General features: G+C 42.6%; 1 protein-coding gene and 1 pseudogene across 1 annotated transcript; one reads left to right on the top strand and one right to left on the bottom strand.

Annotated features, from left to right (window-relative positions):
• The window catches only part of LOC118915041 (olfactory receptor 8S1-like), a 28,539-nt pseudogene extending 22,727 nt beyond the window's left edge, over positions 1-5,812 (top strand).
• A 5,304-nt stretch (positions 5,813-11,116) lies between these two features.
• Positions 11,117-12,043, bottom strand: LOC118925040 (olfactory receptor 8S1-like). The gene has a single exon (XM_036910408.2). The coding sequence runs from the start codon at positions 12,041-12,043 to the stop codon at positions 11,117-11,119; it is 927 nt and encodes a 308-aa protein (XP_036766303.2).
• Between the last annotated feature and the right edge of the window lie 3,530 nt (positions 12,044-15,573).

The raw sequence follows: 15,573 nt of genomic DNA, 5'->3' as shown, positions 1-15,573 counted from the left end.
TGTTGAGCTATTATAAACACAGTCTGATGATTCTTTATTTCTCTCCCTTCTTATTCCTCCTCCTCCCTTCTTCATATGTTGGGTGTTTTGTTGTGTGCTCTTTTTAGGAGTGCTCCCATCTAGAGCAGTCCCTGTAGGATGCCCTGTAGAGGTGGTTTGTGGGAGGCAAATTCCCTTTACTTTTGCTTGTGTGGGATTTGTTTAATCCCTCCTTCATATTTAAATGATATTCGTGCTGGATACAGTAGTCTTGGTTCAAGGCCCTTCTGTTTCATTGCATTAAGTATATCATGCCATTCTCTTCTGGCCTGTAGGGTTTCTGTTGAGAAGTCTGATGATAGCCTGATGGGTTTTCCTTTGTAGGTAACCTTTTTTTTCTCTCTAGCTGCCTGTAATACTTTGTCCTTGTCTTTGATCTTTACCATTTGAATTATTATGTGTCTTGGTGTTGCCCTCCTTGGATCCCTTGTCATGGGAGTTCTGTGTACCTCTGTGGTCTGAGAGGCCATTTCTTCCCCTAGTTTGGGGAAGTTTTTAGCAATTATTTCTTCAAAGACACTTTCTATCCCTTTTTCTGTCTCTTCTCCTTGTGTTATTCCTATAATGCTTATATTATTCCTTTTTGATTGGTCACTCAGCTCTCTTAAAATTCTTTCATTCCTGGAGATCCTTTTATCTCTCTCTGCATCAGCTTCTCTGCGTTCCTGTTCTCTGTTTTCTAGTCCATTAATGGTCTCTTGCATCTCGTCCATTCTGTTTTGAAGTCCTTCCAGAGCTTGTTTTATTTCTGAATTCTCCTTCCTTAGTTCTTGCATATTTCTCTGCAAGTCCATCAGCATGGTTATGACTTTTGTTTTGAATTCTTTTTCAGGAAGACTGGCTAAATCTATCTCCCCAGATTCCTTCTCAGGGGAAGATGTAGCAGATGCCGAAGCTGTCTGGGTTAGTCTTGTCTGGATCATATTTTTTTGCCTTTTCATGTTGACAGGTGCTATTGACTGTCAGCTGGGAGGGCCAAAATTTTCACTTGCTACTGGCCTTTCTTTACTGGGACAACTGCGACCCCTAGTGGCTTGTGTTGGGTAATTGCATGTAGAGTGGGTCTTTGTGTCTTGCCTGGCCGGAAGGTAGAAATTTCCCTTTCTGTTTGCGGAATTTGTCTCAGGCTTCTTCTCTGCTTTCGCAGCGCCCGGTGGGGTAATGGATGGGGGGGCTGCTTGACTGTTTGCCTCCGTGAGGGGTCTCAGAGCTGTTGCCCAGGGGGTTAGTGCACCCGGTTTTCCCTGTAATTTCCAGCTGCTGTACTGTGACCTGGGTTGTTTCCGTCAAGCTGTTAAGTCCCTGTCCCTTTAAGACTTTCAAAAAGCCCCCGCTTTTCTTTGTCACAGGGGCATCAGCTTCTGCACCCGCTCAGAGGTCTCACTCCCTGTTCCCCCAGTATCCAGGGCCCCCTGGGCACGTACTGTGTCTGCGCTCTGGCCCGGATGGCTGGGGCTGGGTGTTCAGCAGTCCTGGGCTCTGTCTCCCTCCCACTCTGCCTATTCTTCTCCCGCCGGGAGCTGGGGGGAGGGGCGCTCGGTTCCCGCCGGGCCGGGGCTTGTATCTTACCCCTTCCACCAGTCGCTGGTTTCTCGCTGGTGTAACTACAGTCTAGCCACTGTCCTGCGTCTTCTGGTCTCTCTTTTAGGGCTAGTTGTGTTTGTTGTATTTTCAAAAGTATATATGTTTTTGGGTGGAGATTCCCACTGTCCTACTCACGACGCCATGTTGGCTCCGCCTCAACCCATGACAATTAAAAATGGTTAAAATGGTAAGTTTTCTGTGACGTATATTTACAACAACAATACGAGAAAACTATGACATTCAACCTATAACCTCCCACCCACCCACCCATCCGTCCATCCTCCAGTTATCCTTGTCCATGGCATAGTCATCCATTCCTTTTTATTCAAAGATTCAATTTCACAATCCCTCTTTCCATTTCTACAGAACTATCTTCTATGATTTCTCCATAAACCCATTTTTTCAGATGCCAAATTGTTACATAACTGCCTGTATATGCCAGGCTATGCTAGGTATCGAGAGGACACAACCTCTCTGTTCCTCTGTTCAAATGTTATATGAGAAATCATTTTTTCCCTCAGATTTCTTGCCACTCTTGCCCTGCGTTCAGGGATTTATTCTCTCAGCCTTTTCAGTGCCCAGTTTCATGCCTTGTATGTGTCTATACACGTAGGCTTAGGCTATTCATGAAAACTGTACCTGGATAGGTAGTATCACACAGTCTTCTGACTGGTCCCTTTATAGCTCTAATCTGCTCTGTATTCTCAGGCTTTGCCCTGATACCACAGAGTGTGACCTTGGTTTTGCCTGACACACTCACAACAAGTTAAATCCCATAGAGCAGCCACCTTCCAAGTTCATGTTCTCTCTGGTCATTTATCCTCTGTTAATACTGTATATTCAACAGTTTCCTAGACTGTGGGAACTTCTTAGATTTCATTTACATCGCAAGTGTTCTTATAAGGCTAATAATGCAGCATATATGGTTCAAATCAACTCAAGTTCACCATGAGTGGAACAGCTTGTTGGACAAAATAAGAAATAAGGAGCCCTTCATCTCCTTATTTGTCAAATCCTGTTGGAACAAAACATTTTCTCTGGTACTTATACTAGAAAAAAAAATGAAGCATAAATTAAACTGAGGCCTCTTACATAAGAACATGAACATTTCTCTGTTTGGAATTTTCTGTGTGAATTAGCAGATAGTTGTTTTAATTCATCCACATTTAACTCCTTCAGCCCCTGGTGCTCACTTACCCCTGCAGAAAGAGATCACAGTGTTTTCAATTCATACTGAACGTTGGGTGACTGAGCCCGGATCCAAAGAGGTAGAAGGGATGTACTTCATCTTTACAAAGAGGAAAGTGAGAGCAACATAGAAGTTAGAGTGCCGCTCCTGATGGAAAGATGGGTTTACAAATCTGCATAAGTTGCAGTATGAGAACACATCTGTCCAAAAATACTCTACAGATCAGCAGGATGTTGAATTTTGGGGGTTATTTTGTCAGGTCATTTATCCTACTATTTTCTCCACTAGAATGAGTATACATTTAAATATGGGTTAGCACTTGAAGCTCAGCTCAGTTTTAACACCTCTGTATCTAATGAGCAATGGTTATGATGGGCTGATGATGTGAAGATGATGCTGGACAACCTGCAATCACCTTATATGTATTAACCTACTTATTTCTCAAGTAAGTCTTACCTGATGGAAGTCATTGTCTTCCTTTATCCTTTTCCTTTGTAAAAAACAGGTGAGGAACTGAGGAAAGGAAGTTAGGCAACTTGCCCAAGGTCACAAAGGCTCGAAGTGCTGGAGATGAATTTGAGCTCCGGGTTTGACATGTGCTGACCACACCCTTTCTAAGGGGACGGGTAGAGGGAAATATGCCTTGAGAGTGAGACCTAGAGCAAGAGATTCCTATCACTTTGCTGGGCTCCAATCTATTTCAAATAAAACTGTTAGTTAATTTCACAAGTACCCATCACACTGGGACTGATGGGATAATGAGGGGAAACCACAGAGATCTGGGGTTTCTTCTATTCACTGATCATGGTAGAAGGCGCTGCATGACCCGGGAGGAGATAAGTGGGTGGTCAGAGGCAGGATTAATCCCCCGGGAGTCGGGGAGGCTCCGGAACTAGATGAAGGGATGGAAGTAGACAAGTATGTAATAATAACAGCATACATTAGTTTTTTTCCTAAATTTTCATTGGCTTTCAATTCATTCATGTAAGCACTCATTAACACTTTCTGGGTCATTAACAATTTCTGAACAGAGTGGACCGAGGAGCAAGCACTTTTTATATTTCTTATTTTACAAAAATGAAACCTTACTTGCTTGATGCCTTGAGAAAGGTACACATCCTCTGTATGAGGGAGTTAAATTTTAACCCAGATTCGTGTGTTGTGTGTCCCAGAGTTATTCCAACGCTTCTGTAGCTACACACTTCAGTGACTAGAGTGAACCTCCAGTGGCTGAATTTTAGCCATTGCCAGTGGTAATTATTCTGGATGGGCCCCATTTTGGATGGCAGTGAGGCCATTGGGTGAGGGATGGGCAATCTGACAGGAAAGAGAAGTTAATCTTAGATGATGGGGTCTCTTAAATGTCAAGCAGAAAGTGTAAAATTATTCCATGGGCAGGGACTGAGAGCGTTGAGACATCTGACAAATACAAACCCAACAAAGCTGGGAAATTGGATTTTTTTCAGGGACCTCCAATATTCTCACCTGTAAAACAGACATTCTCTTTCATTGCTACCAAATTCCTGTTCACCTCTTCACACACATATTTGCACACACTGGCCTCTCAATCTGATTCCTAGAATTAAAACATACAGTATATATAACTGCAATGAAAATGATAAAATATAAGCAAATAAAATTTGCTCTTTGTAAGCACTAATTAATTATGGGAAGGTGTTGAATAAATAATCGAAGATAAGGGATAAGAGATAGCAGAGAAAGGGTGAGGGGCAGCCACTGTCAGAAGCACACTGGAGTGCATGAGAGATGATGGAGCTGAGGGCAGCAGGCCCAGAGGAAGAAGGTGGAGGAGACTGACATGGCTTTTAGAGCAGAATAAGGGAAAGAAGTCAAATTTAGCATGACTAATTTCAGGACCTGTGATGTGGATGGTGTGTGGTTAGGGGAGAAAAATACCTGGATGAAACCATTTAGGAGCTTTGAAATCTTGATAAAATGAAACATTGTATAAGGAGAGAATGGGGATGTCTTGGGACATTGGCAGGGGCACTGAAGGCTCTGTCCACTTCCTGTTCTTATTCCAAAGGAACAAAGAAACCGAAAGGCTCTGGGGAACCACAGTGCTGTCTCCGAGTTCATCCTCCTGGGGCTGTCTGCAGACCACCACGTCCAGCCCCTGCTCTTTGTGCTGTTCCTAATGATTTACCTCCAGACCCTGCTGGGGAACCTGACACTGCTGCTGGTGATCAGTGCTGATTCCCGCCTCCACACCCCCATATACTTATTCCTGAGTCACCTCTCTTCCCTGGATTTTTGTTTCTCTTCGGCTACAGTGCCCAAGCTGCTGGAGAACCTCCTGTCTCAGAGGAAAACCATCTCTGTGCAGGGCTGCCTGGCTCAAGTCTTCTTTGTGTTTGACGTGGAGAGCACGGAAGCCTGCCTGCTCTCAGTGATGGCCTATGAACGCTACGTTGCCATCTGCCACCCTCTGCTCTATGGACAGAAGATAACCAACAAGCTCTGTAATGGGCTAGTGTGGGGCTCCTGGGGCCTGGGATTTCTGGACACATTCATCAACATTCTTCCAGCTATGAGCTTGGACTTCTGTAAGGATAAGTCCATCCCCCACTTCAGCAGTGAGCTGCCCTCCCTCTTCCCTCTGTCCTGCTCTGATGTCTCCAAAACTTTACTATTCTGCTCTGCTCCAGCCTCCCGCATGGGCTTGTAACCTGTGTCCTAATTGTCTGTTCCTATACTCTTATTGTTTCCACCATCCTGAGTATCAGCTCCTCCTCAGGTAGAAGCAAGGCCTTCTCCACCTGCTCCTCCCACCTCACTGCTGTCCTCCTGTTTTATGGCTCAGCTTTCCTTCGCTATTTCACACCAACCTCAGGTTCACCCCTGGAGTTAGTGTTCTCTGTCCAGTACAGTGTGGTCACTCCCTTAGTGAATCCCCTCATCTACAGCTTGAAGAACAATGAGGTGAAATCAGCTGTGAGAAGGACTTTTAGAAAATATCGGCAATATTTCAGGAGCTGACCATAGTCAGAGGATGGCGGAGAATTAGTTTACTACAGCAAGATGTTCTGGTAACTTGACAGTAAGTGTTCTTCCTAATTGCTTTAGACATTGGATGCAGGACTGAATCTTAGAAATTCATAGAGCTACTCAGGTATTGATGAGACCAATATGAAGAATGAGAGAGAGGAATGCTTCTTTTCCTTACTGAGTTGTGTTCCATCTTAAGGCTTTTCTATGTTTTGTATATGTACCACCAGGTTGGGAACAGTATCAGGTTATTTACAGTTACCAGCTTTTACAATTAAAACTGTTACAAACGTACATGTGCATGTTTTTGTGTGAAAGGAAGTTTTCAGTTCATCAGAGCATACACGCAGGAGAGGATTTACTGTGGCATGTTGTAAATGTTAGTTTAACTTAATAAAAATGTTTTTCCAATCTGTTTTCCAGAATGTCTGTACCATTTTACATTCCTACGTGAAATATATGAGGGACTCATCTACTCTGCAACATTGACCATACTGTTATTGTACTTTTCATTAATTTTAGCCATTCCTAATATTGTAGTGGTTGTAGTTAAAAATAAACTCACCTCAAGAGAAGACTACATGTAAAAATTAGTAAAATCAGAATAAGCTTAATGGTTTTGTGTCACTGTCACTCTCCTAGCTTTAATAACTGTGCTCTGACTGTGTAGAATAGTATCTTTTCGGAGAAGTAGGTCAAGAGTACACAGGCATTTCTGTACTATTTTTGCAAAATATTTTGATTTAAAAATAGTTTTCAGAACATTTTTCCAAAATGTCTAAAAATACGTTAGAAGCTGTGGACCCTGGGTGAGTATAAAGTGTCATTATAGGTTCATCCTGTAACAAATGTACCATCTGTGGGGCTCTAGGTAATGAGAGAGGCCGTGTCTGTGTGGATGCAGGGTATATTTGGGAAATATCTGTCCCTCTTCTCAATGTTGCTGTGAACCTAATATTTTTTTCCTAAAAATGTCTTTACAAAAAAATATGTTACCACATAGAGTAAAATAAAGGATGAAAAGAATTAACAATGCAACTCACTAGAACAAAGTTGGAATGAGTATATGATTATTAGAGAAATTCGGTTTTAGAAGAAGACATATTATTAGTGATCATCAGGGAGATAGTGTAAGTATAAAGGAATCACTACATCATAAAGACATAAGATACCTAAACATAGAAAAATCACAAATGAATAGTGCTAATTTTATAAAATCTGCCAATAAAAGGAATAGATAAATTGGGTGAAATCTCAAAGAATCTAAACTGGAAAATAGATTAAAGATAAACAAAATGTTGAAGTAAGACTGTACATGCTTATCTTATGTGAAATTCTAAACTTTGGCAATTATACATATTAAAGTGTTTTGAAAGAAGAATTGATATTGAAAAAAAGTCAACCATGATTATGATTGATAAAAATCGTCCATAATGATGATGATTTTTAGACAAATATCTTGTAGGGGAAAAGTCCGAGTTTTGCAGAAGGGAGCCTGAAGGTAATGGGTAGGCACAGGAAGAGGAACAGAGTGGGGTGGGGATAGGCGCCCAGGGACTCTGCACACCTGGCCCTTGAGATCTGCTCCAGCACCCGGAGTCCACGTTACACTGAGTTCTGGTGATGAGCGGGGCTGGACACCAGGGGCAGCCGGAGCCGTCTGGGAGGCTGAGACTCCAGCTGCTTGAGGCAGACAGGCATACTCTGCTGGTCCTGATGGCACCCAAAACCCAGGCAGCAGTTTGAAAGACTTGCCAGCAGAGGGAAGGGTGCCAGGAGGGCGAGCATTGGGTGGAGCTCCCTCCTCAGGAGAAGGGCAGGTGGATGATACCTCCCCTGCCCTCCCGTGGCCAAAAGGTCGGGCACCCTCTTGAGGACCCAGGTGCTCCCTCCTACTCACTGGTGGCTCAGCCCGGAGTTGCTTCCCTGGCACTGCTGTCACGACAGCTTACCCAGCCCAGCAGCGTCAGACTTTGCTTTCTGGTCGGCAGAGGAAGGCTCTCCCAGCCTTCTTAACCCTGTCTCAACGCAACACCGGACACACCTGCAGGAGGCAGCTTGGAGAGCTCCTTCCTCCGTGGGGGTGGCCAAGCCTGGTGCCGCGCACCTTGCTGCCACTAGTGGGCGCCCATGTGACTTGCTGCACCAGCCGCAGACCACTTTGTGACTTGTGTGTACCTGCTTGTTCTGCAACTGTGACAAATTCCTTTGTTATTCCTGAATAAACTCGTCTTGCTAGTAAAACAACTGGCCATTTTATTTTGAAGGTGAACAGTATACTCATTTCTCTTCATATATACATAGGAATGAAATTAAGAACAAATACGCTATGGCAAAACGCAGGCAGGCACGAAGATTTTTAAAAAAAGGAAAACAGCTCTTTTTAAGTTTTAGAAAGAAATTTAAGGAGGGTTGTCTTGAACAGAAAGTTCTCTTGGAGAAGAGCCAGAGTCTGAGGTCATGGAGATTCCTCATCATACATTTAGACGTGATTTGGTAGACAGTGCCAAAAATTTTTCAGAAGTGGTTGAACCAATTTACCATCCCAACGCCTACATGTGTCAGTCCAATTATATTAGTTCCCTCTCAAGACTTGAAGACTTTGTCTATTTAAAATTTTAAGCATTTAGGATGGTTTCATTTATATAAAATTCAAGAACAGCAAAAGGGGTAGTTTCCCATCTTCCGGTTTTGTTTGTGTTGTAAAAGACTATGGTACCTAAAACTGAGTAAAGCCAGGTTAGAAATGCCTGGGGGTTCTTGGCGGTTGTGGGGACATGGTGGCGGGTGGGGTCATGAGCCTCCCCTGACATTTCTCCTTCCCAAACCAAGGTTAAGGCTTGACCGACCCTTGTGGGGGGCAAGATGCCCATCAGCAACAACCATCAGAAAACTTTGAAAAGAATAAATTTTTTTATTACTTCCAAGACTAGAAATTATACAGCGCCCTGGGGCCACACATCGAGTTTGGGTTAGGGTGTGGTCTCTTTAATTGGGATGGAGGGTGGGGAGCCTAGGGTTTCCAGGGTTTATTCTTTATTGGTGAATTTAAAACAGAACAGCAGGAGTTTAAAGGAGGGAAGAGGAAAAAAATAAACAAATCCCAAAAGGTCAGTTACTGAAATTAACCAAGATTTCTAAAAATCAGGAGCCTCACTGTGGGGCTGAGACCTGGCTCTTTCTGTAGTTGAGTGGCTGGCAAGGTGGGTCTTGGAGATTTCAGTCCTTAAGTGGATGCCTCTTCATAATGGGCCCCTTGGCAATCAAAGCTGAAGTCAGGCCCTTCATTACAAAATGAAAAAAGAATGCCCCAACAGTCAGGCTTACACGGCAACCAAGCTGAGGGGGAAATCAGTGGATGAGGACTGCAGAGCACACGGACTGAAGGAACCTGACTCACTGGGGATTCTCCTGAGCTGCTCAGCCGACTCTGCAAACATCTACTCCAGCCTATGCAGATTTTTCTTGCTTTCTGTTAAAGTTTACCACATTTTTTTCACATGAACATGAATGACCACTTAATAAGTATATCCTATATTAATTTTTAAGTATCTTTTATGTCATTTACTTCATTTTTGCTGTGTTGCTTATATGGGCTCTAGGTATTCATTATTCATTGTTAGGTTGAATCCTGAGGATTTGATATTGCTCTTGCAAAAGCAGGAAAATACATATTTTTCATTTGTTCAATTAGTGTTTATTCAGTTTTTGTTATGTAGAAACTACTTATTTTATGAATATTATAAGATTGGATATCATAAAAGTCTCTTGGAGTACTAATCATTTTTCATTTCTCATAGAATATTCAGACTTTACTGTTAGATAATTATATCATTGCCAATATTTGTAGTGTTGAAAAGAAAGACACAGGCCCACCACGATGTCACTCCTGCTAGGCCAGGTCACCAAATTGGGGCTTAATTCTGCTGAGAAGGCAGAAATGAGAAAACTAATTGGATATTTTCAGTTTAATTCTTAGAGAAACGGCAGGCTTCAAGAGGAGCTGGAAACCACCTGGACCAGACCCTGAGAACATCCGTGGGGCTTGAGTTCTGCTAACCAAGAGATGGAAATTCTTGCACGTGCATCTTGCCCACATCCCTGGAGAAATGCACTTGGCTAAAGACTGATTACTATAAAACTGCAAACTTTCTTTTTGGGGTTGTAGTCTCTCTGAATCAGCCCTTTGCTACATCTGTTAAGACAGATTGCTCTGAGATCTGTAGTGAAGTCTTCTATTAAATCTTGCTGTCATCAGTCTGGACTCCTGCATTTCTTTGGCTTTCTTGACCTAACAAATAACCTAATAGCAGTTTCAACCTCCTCCCAGAAATGTAGTCAGTCAGGAATTTTCTGATCAGCATTGATAAAATTATCTGTCATATGTGTCCTCTCCATCCCCAAAGGAAGATGAGCACATCTGCCTAATGGGACTTTATCGTTGCATCCTCACACAGATAGCTTTGGAATGGGTGTGGCATGATCTTTTAGGACACTAACTAGATGTGTCCAAGCAACACTGTTTGATGTATTGATAAATGTAACCTATTTCCAGCATGTATCCTCCAGTCTAGGAAAGTATTTAAGATTTTCCAAATGAAGGGGCTTTGGAGCATTTCGCCAAAACTCCTCCCAGGTAATTTCACTGGCTGTAACCCTCAGAAAGACTACGAATAAACTCTATGTTTCTTAAGTATAAGAGTTGTGCTGATGTCAGTCGACAGTAGATTTTTCTTTCCACAACGAAAATTCAAATTTCATATCTTACCCTCATCTTACTGAATTGGGGAGAAATTATGTAGTTCTGTTAAGTAACTTGGGTGACAGTATTTGTCTGTGGCTATTTACTTTAACTGCAATTCCTCCAATCTGATTTTATCATGAAGCATGTTTCTGAATATTGATTAATGTTAAATATTTTTTATGAAATACAGGCAGACTTTCTGAAGCTTTTATTATTAAAGTGGTCAGGTAGACATTTTTGTGAATTTTATTCTATGTTTTTGATAAATCAGATCATCTGTGTATCTCACCTTTTCACCATAATTTTTTTCTTGCCTCATCAATGTACTTAGTGAGGAATGTCTCCACATTCTTTTCCAATCAACAGAATGGAGGTCTAAAGTAAATACTTTGACATTTGTAGAAGCAAGAAAAAAGACAGGGGTGCTCAGGGAAGCTCGGGATCTTTCGTGCACCCTGTTTGACACTGTGGAGTGGGATGGTGAGTGAACATAAGAGGAAATTTAATCTTGCAATTTTATTGAGTAAATGCATCTTAGTTCACCACCTAAGCTATTGCAAATATTTCTCCAATGATGTTCTCACAGATGTCTTTACCTCCTTGTTCTTGAGGCTGTAGATGAGGGGATTCGGCATGGGTGTGACCACACTGTACTGCAGAGAAGAGATCAAATCCAGGGAGGAACTAGAGGGAGGCAGGAGATAGTGGATCAAACCCGAGCCAAAGAACAGGATCACTGCAATGAGGTAGGAGGAGCAGGTGGAGAAGGCCTTGCTCCTGCCTGTGGTGGAGCTCATGCTCAGGATGTTGCGTATTATACGGGCATAGGAAAAGAAAATTGGGAGGAAGTTTCCAAGCCCAAGTAGTACAGTAGAGAAGGACAAGATGCTAACATTCATAGATACATCAGAGCAAGACAGAGGGAAGAGGGAGGGCAGCTCATAGGTGTAGTGGTGGATGGTGTGGGCATCACAGAAGTCGAGGTCAACAGCCAAGAGCACTATGACAAGTGCATTGAGAGAGGCCAGGCTCCAGGAGCCCCACACCACCCTCACACAGAGATGGTTGCTCATCACCTGGCCGTAGAGCAGAGGGTGGCAGATGGTGGCAGAGCGGTCATAGGACATCACTGAGAGCAGGCAGGCTTCATTTCCTGCAGAGAGAAACACAAAGAAGACCAGGGCCAGGCAGCCCTCCACTGATATGGTTTTCTTCTCTGACAGCAGGTCCTTCAGCAGCTTTGGCACAGTGACAGAGGAGAAGCAGAGGTCCAGGAATGACAGATTGCTCAGGAAGAAGTACATGGTCGTGTGGAGGCGGGAATCGGCTCTGATCAGCAGCAACAGCATCAGGTTCCCCATCAGGGACAGGAGGTAAATCCCCAGGAAGAGCACAAAGAGCAGGGCCTGGACTTGGGGGTCTGAAGACAGCCCCATTAGAACAAACTCGGAGTTGGTGTTGTGGTTCCTCAAGGCCATTTGTGAGGATGTTTCCCTGGAATAAGATAGAAACAGGATGAGATCACCTGTCTCCTTCAGTGCATCACCCCTCTTCTCACACATCCCCCACCCTGTCTGGAGGCTGTGCTGAGACACTCAAAGTCATTCTCACTGAATCTGAGGAAGATGTTTTATTATGTTTTGTCAGTTGCTATCTTGGATTACAGTCTTCACACGCTTATGGATTCCCATTCTTTTTCTATAGGAATGTCACTGGGGAAATAAATCTGGCTCACCTGTATATTCATGGTAGTTCATTTTCATCTGGATTTTTCTATAGTTTATTCTTATAGTCATTTGGTTTTAGGAAACATTATACCATATATTTGCAGCACATTCTCTTTCCTTTCCCTGTTTCCCAAGAATTACTCTTTTAGTTTATAATCAGCCAATGGCTTCTAACTTTCTAAACAGCACAGCAAATTTTAATAGGACTTGCTTTGTTTTCAGAGTAGTTTTTTATCAGTGTCTATATCTTCTCTCACACTGATTTTTATATACAATTTTGTATGTGATTTCATGTCAGGCAATCTTATATGTGCTTTACTCTTGAGAAATACACTATTCAGGGAGATTTTGTAATGCCGTGTAGACAACCAGTAGAAACCCAGGAAATAAATTGTATGGCTTTTTCTAAATCAGTGCCCAGATCCATTGGTGCATAGATCATTTTTCCTACCTGACATCCAGAGTTCTTCCTTGTCTGGACACCATCTACCTTTCAACAAAACTGGCCACTTTTGGTACCAGAATGTTCTGTTTGTTTCTTTATCTATGCTTACAGGATTCTCCACTCAGAAGTTCTCCACTTTAATCTACGGTTCTGAACTCGCACGAGCCCCCTGACTCACCTCAGCTCTGACGTTCTTTGTCCTGACTGCCCCTCTTCTAACCCACAGCCTCTATTCAATCCCTGTGCTTCTGTTCTCAGGTGCCATATGTCATAGTCTGAATTATGATTTTTTTCCTCATCAATATTAAGTGTGAATTTCTGTTTTCACCTCCAGACTGTAAGCTCATTGGGAACAGAGAGCACATCTTAACAGTAGCAACATCTTAAAAGTAGTTAAAATCACATGTAGTCAGCCACTGTTGTATGTGAAGTTTCCTGAGGGGCATGGATGTTTAAGATGACTTAGTGGTGTTTTGTTTTTGTTTCACAGTTCACAATCTGACCTTAGGTAACTTCTGAACTCACAAAAGATTTAATACTCCTTTATCACAGAATACCTCCTTGTGGCCCTTCAGTCATGGCCAGCAAAATGTGACCCCAGGCTAACTCATCAAGAGAAACTTAAGTTCTGATCCCATTAATAAACTCATCAGCCAAAGCTTAGGCCCATCTTAGACCCCAGTGTAGATTATCTGTGTGCCGGGGTAAAAAGACAAATGCTCACCTTTGTGTACCTGCAGGGTGTTGGCTTACATCCAGTGACAATGGAGCAGAAACAGTTGGAGAAATTAAGTATGAGGTTCCTGCATAAACAAATTTGGAAATACTTTTGAAAGAAAACATTACTCATGGAGTGTACACAAGCAAAGTGAAACAATAAATTGGACTAATTCTTACAAAATTTAGATGTTTTCATGTATTTAAATTACTTGGATATTTTATGATATATGTTGCTTCCTCTCTCCACTTTCACTCGCAAGGAGACCTGGCCACCATTTTCAGGGCAGCCGTGGGTCTCAGGTTAAGTGAGACTATTTCTGGAATCTCATATTTCTGAGTGTAGTTTTTCTAGAGGATCTTTTTTACTCTGTGGTCCTATATTCACATTTTGGGTGCCCGAGCAAGCAACCTACTGTGATTTACAGAGAAAGGAGTCCTCCTTCCCCATCCTAAACATCACTTTAAACTGAGGGGAGTGACTTTATAGAGTGAAAAATGGTAAAGCCTTGTAATTCATTTAGGTCACCTTGCCGGGAAAATGAATCTCAGCTCTCATCCCTAATTGAAATGGAAGCCATTTGGCTTCATTTCTACATGACGTGTGAGAGTTTGATGCCAGATTTTCACATGAGTGAGAGCAGGGAATTCAAATGAATGAAGTAGTAGTTGATCTCAGCAAAGGATAAAAGATGTGATAGGAGGATTCAGAAGTGACCTAGAAAATTCTTGCCTACACTCTTTGTTAAAAGCTATGTTTGGAATGTATAAATGAATAAACAACTAAAGTGTGTCATAGGTCAGCCTTCAAGGTGCCTTGAGGGATCCTGGAACAACATTCAGATCCTGGACTCATGGGGGCAGGATCTGAACTGGTGAGAAGGATACCAGTGCTGGCAAAGGAGCGAACCAGCACCAACCTGATCCAACTGAATTACTATCAAAGCTGTTCTGTCCTGTACTCCCTCCTATAATATTCACTTAGTAGTGGCTATCTGCAGGTGGTTTAAAAAGCATGAAATATTTACTTCAGTTTCCTATTGGAGTTGTGGGCAGGTAGAGGAGTGAGTTGCTTCAATGGCCCAATATTTATCTCCAAAGTCTTCTTTTCATTCCAGCTCTCAGTTTTCTGATATGTTTTGGGATCCTAAAGCATGAGATGATTTAAGATCAGGCTATACGATGTGCTTGTCCCTAGGGTTGTACAGGCAGGAAGAGGGGCCATTCTGAGAAAACATCCCAGGCAGCTGGGGTTAATGGAACATTTGGATTAGCCAACTTCTGGGCCCCATCCACGCAGGAGATGACATGCAGGGAGTGGGAAGATTTCATCTCCAGATCAGAGGACAGGGAGGATAGAGTGGAATCCTGAGGCTTGACAATAAATGGAATGAATGATGAAGTGGCAAAGGTTGGAGAATGGAGAAGATGGTCAGCTGATTAGAACATAAATGCAGATCTTTCTATGAAGAAAAAGGGGAAATAGAAAGGAATCAGGGAAGACATTACCATGTTGTCGATTTTTCTGGAGGGATCACTTTTGAGTTCTCTTTCCCATCATGTGTTGAAACGTCATGGTAGAGTCTCCCGGTTAAGAGAGCATGTGTCACAGGAGTCTGAAGCTCAGTGTATCAGGAGGCATTTTCTCTTTGTTAGTAGATGTTAGAGTGGTGTCATTCTGCACTGCACATCACTATACGGAAAGACAAGACAATTTCTCTAAAGAAGCAGAAATACAGGCAAATACTTTAAAAACCTCTCACGTGTTCTCAGGTGCAGCAACATGCCTTCTCTGCATTTATTTCTTCTGTGATTCTGAAGACTCTTCTAAGAGTGTTGCTTAAAGAAAGAACGCTGTACCAGAACCATTCAGGAGGCCATCTACTCTTAGGCAGCAATTTAGCTGGGTTGGGTGTCCAGGGAGAGCTGAGCCACTGCCCTGTATGCCTAAAGTCCCAGCCCGAAGTCAAGTTCTGGAATCACTAACCACACAGTTTCCAGTTAACCAGAAAGTTAAGCTTCCTGGCACAGGGGTTTCTCTCCAGAGTAGCATTTCAAGTTTCTGAATTAAAGCAATTATTTAAAACCTAGAAGAACTCCTATTAAGCTTGTATAGGAT

This window comes from Manis pentadactyla, chromosome 10, assembly GCF_030020395.1.
Source record: "Manis pentadactyla isolate mManPen7 chromosome 10, mManPen7.hap1, whole genome shotgun sequence".
Lineage (NCBI taxonomy): Eukaryota > Metazoa > Chordata > Mammalia > Pholidota > Manidae > Manis > Manis pentadactyla.
This window is presented reverse-complemented; position numbering and strand designations above follow the sequence as displayed.

Excerpts from the sequence above, each read along its gene's own strand:
- LOC118925040 (XM_036910408.2), bottom strand. The coding sequence starts at position 12,043 with ATGGCCTTGAGGAACCACAACACCAACTCCGAGTTTGTTCTAATGGGG.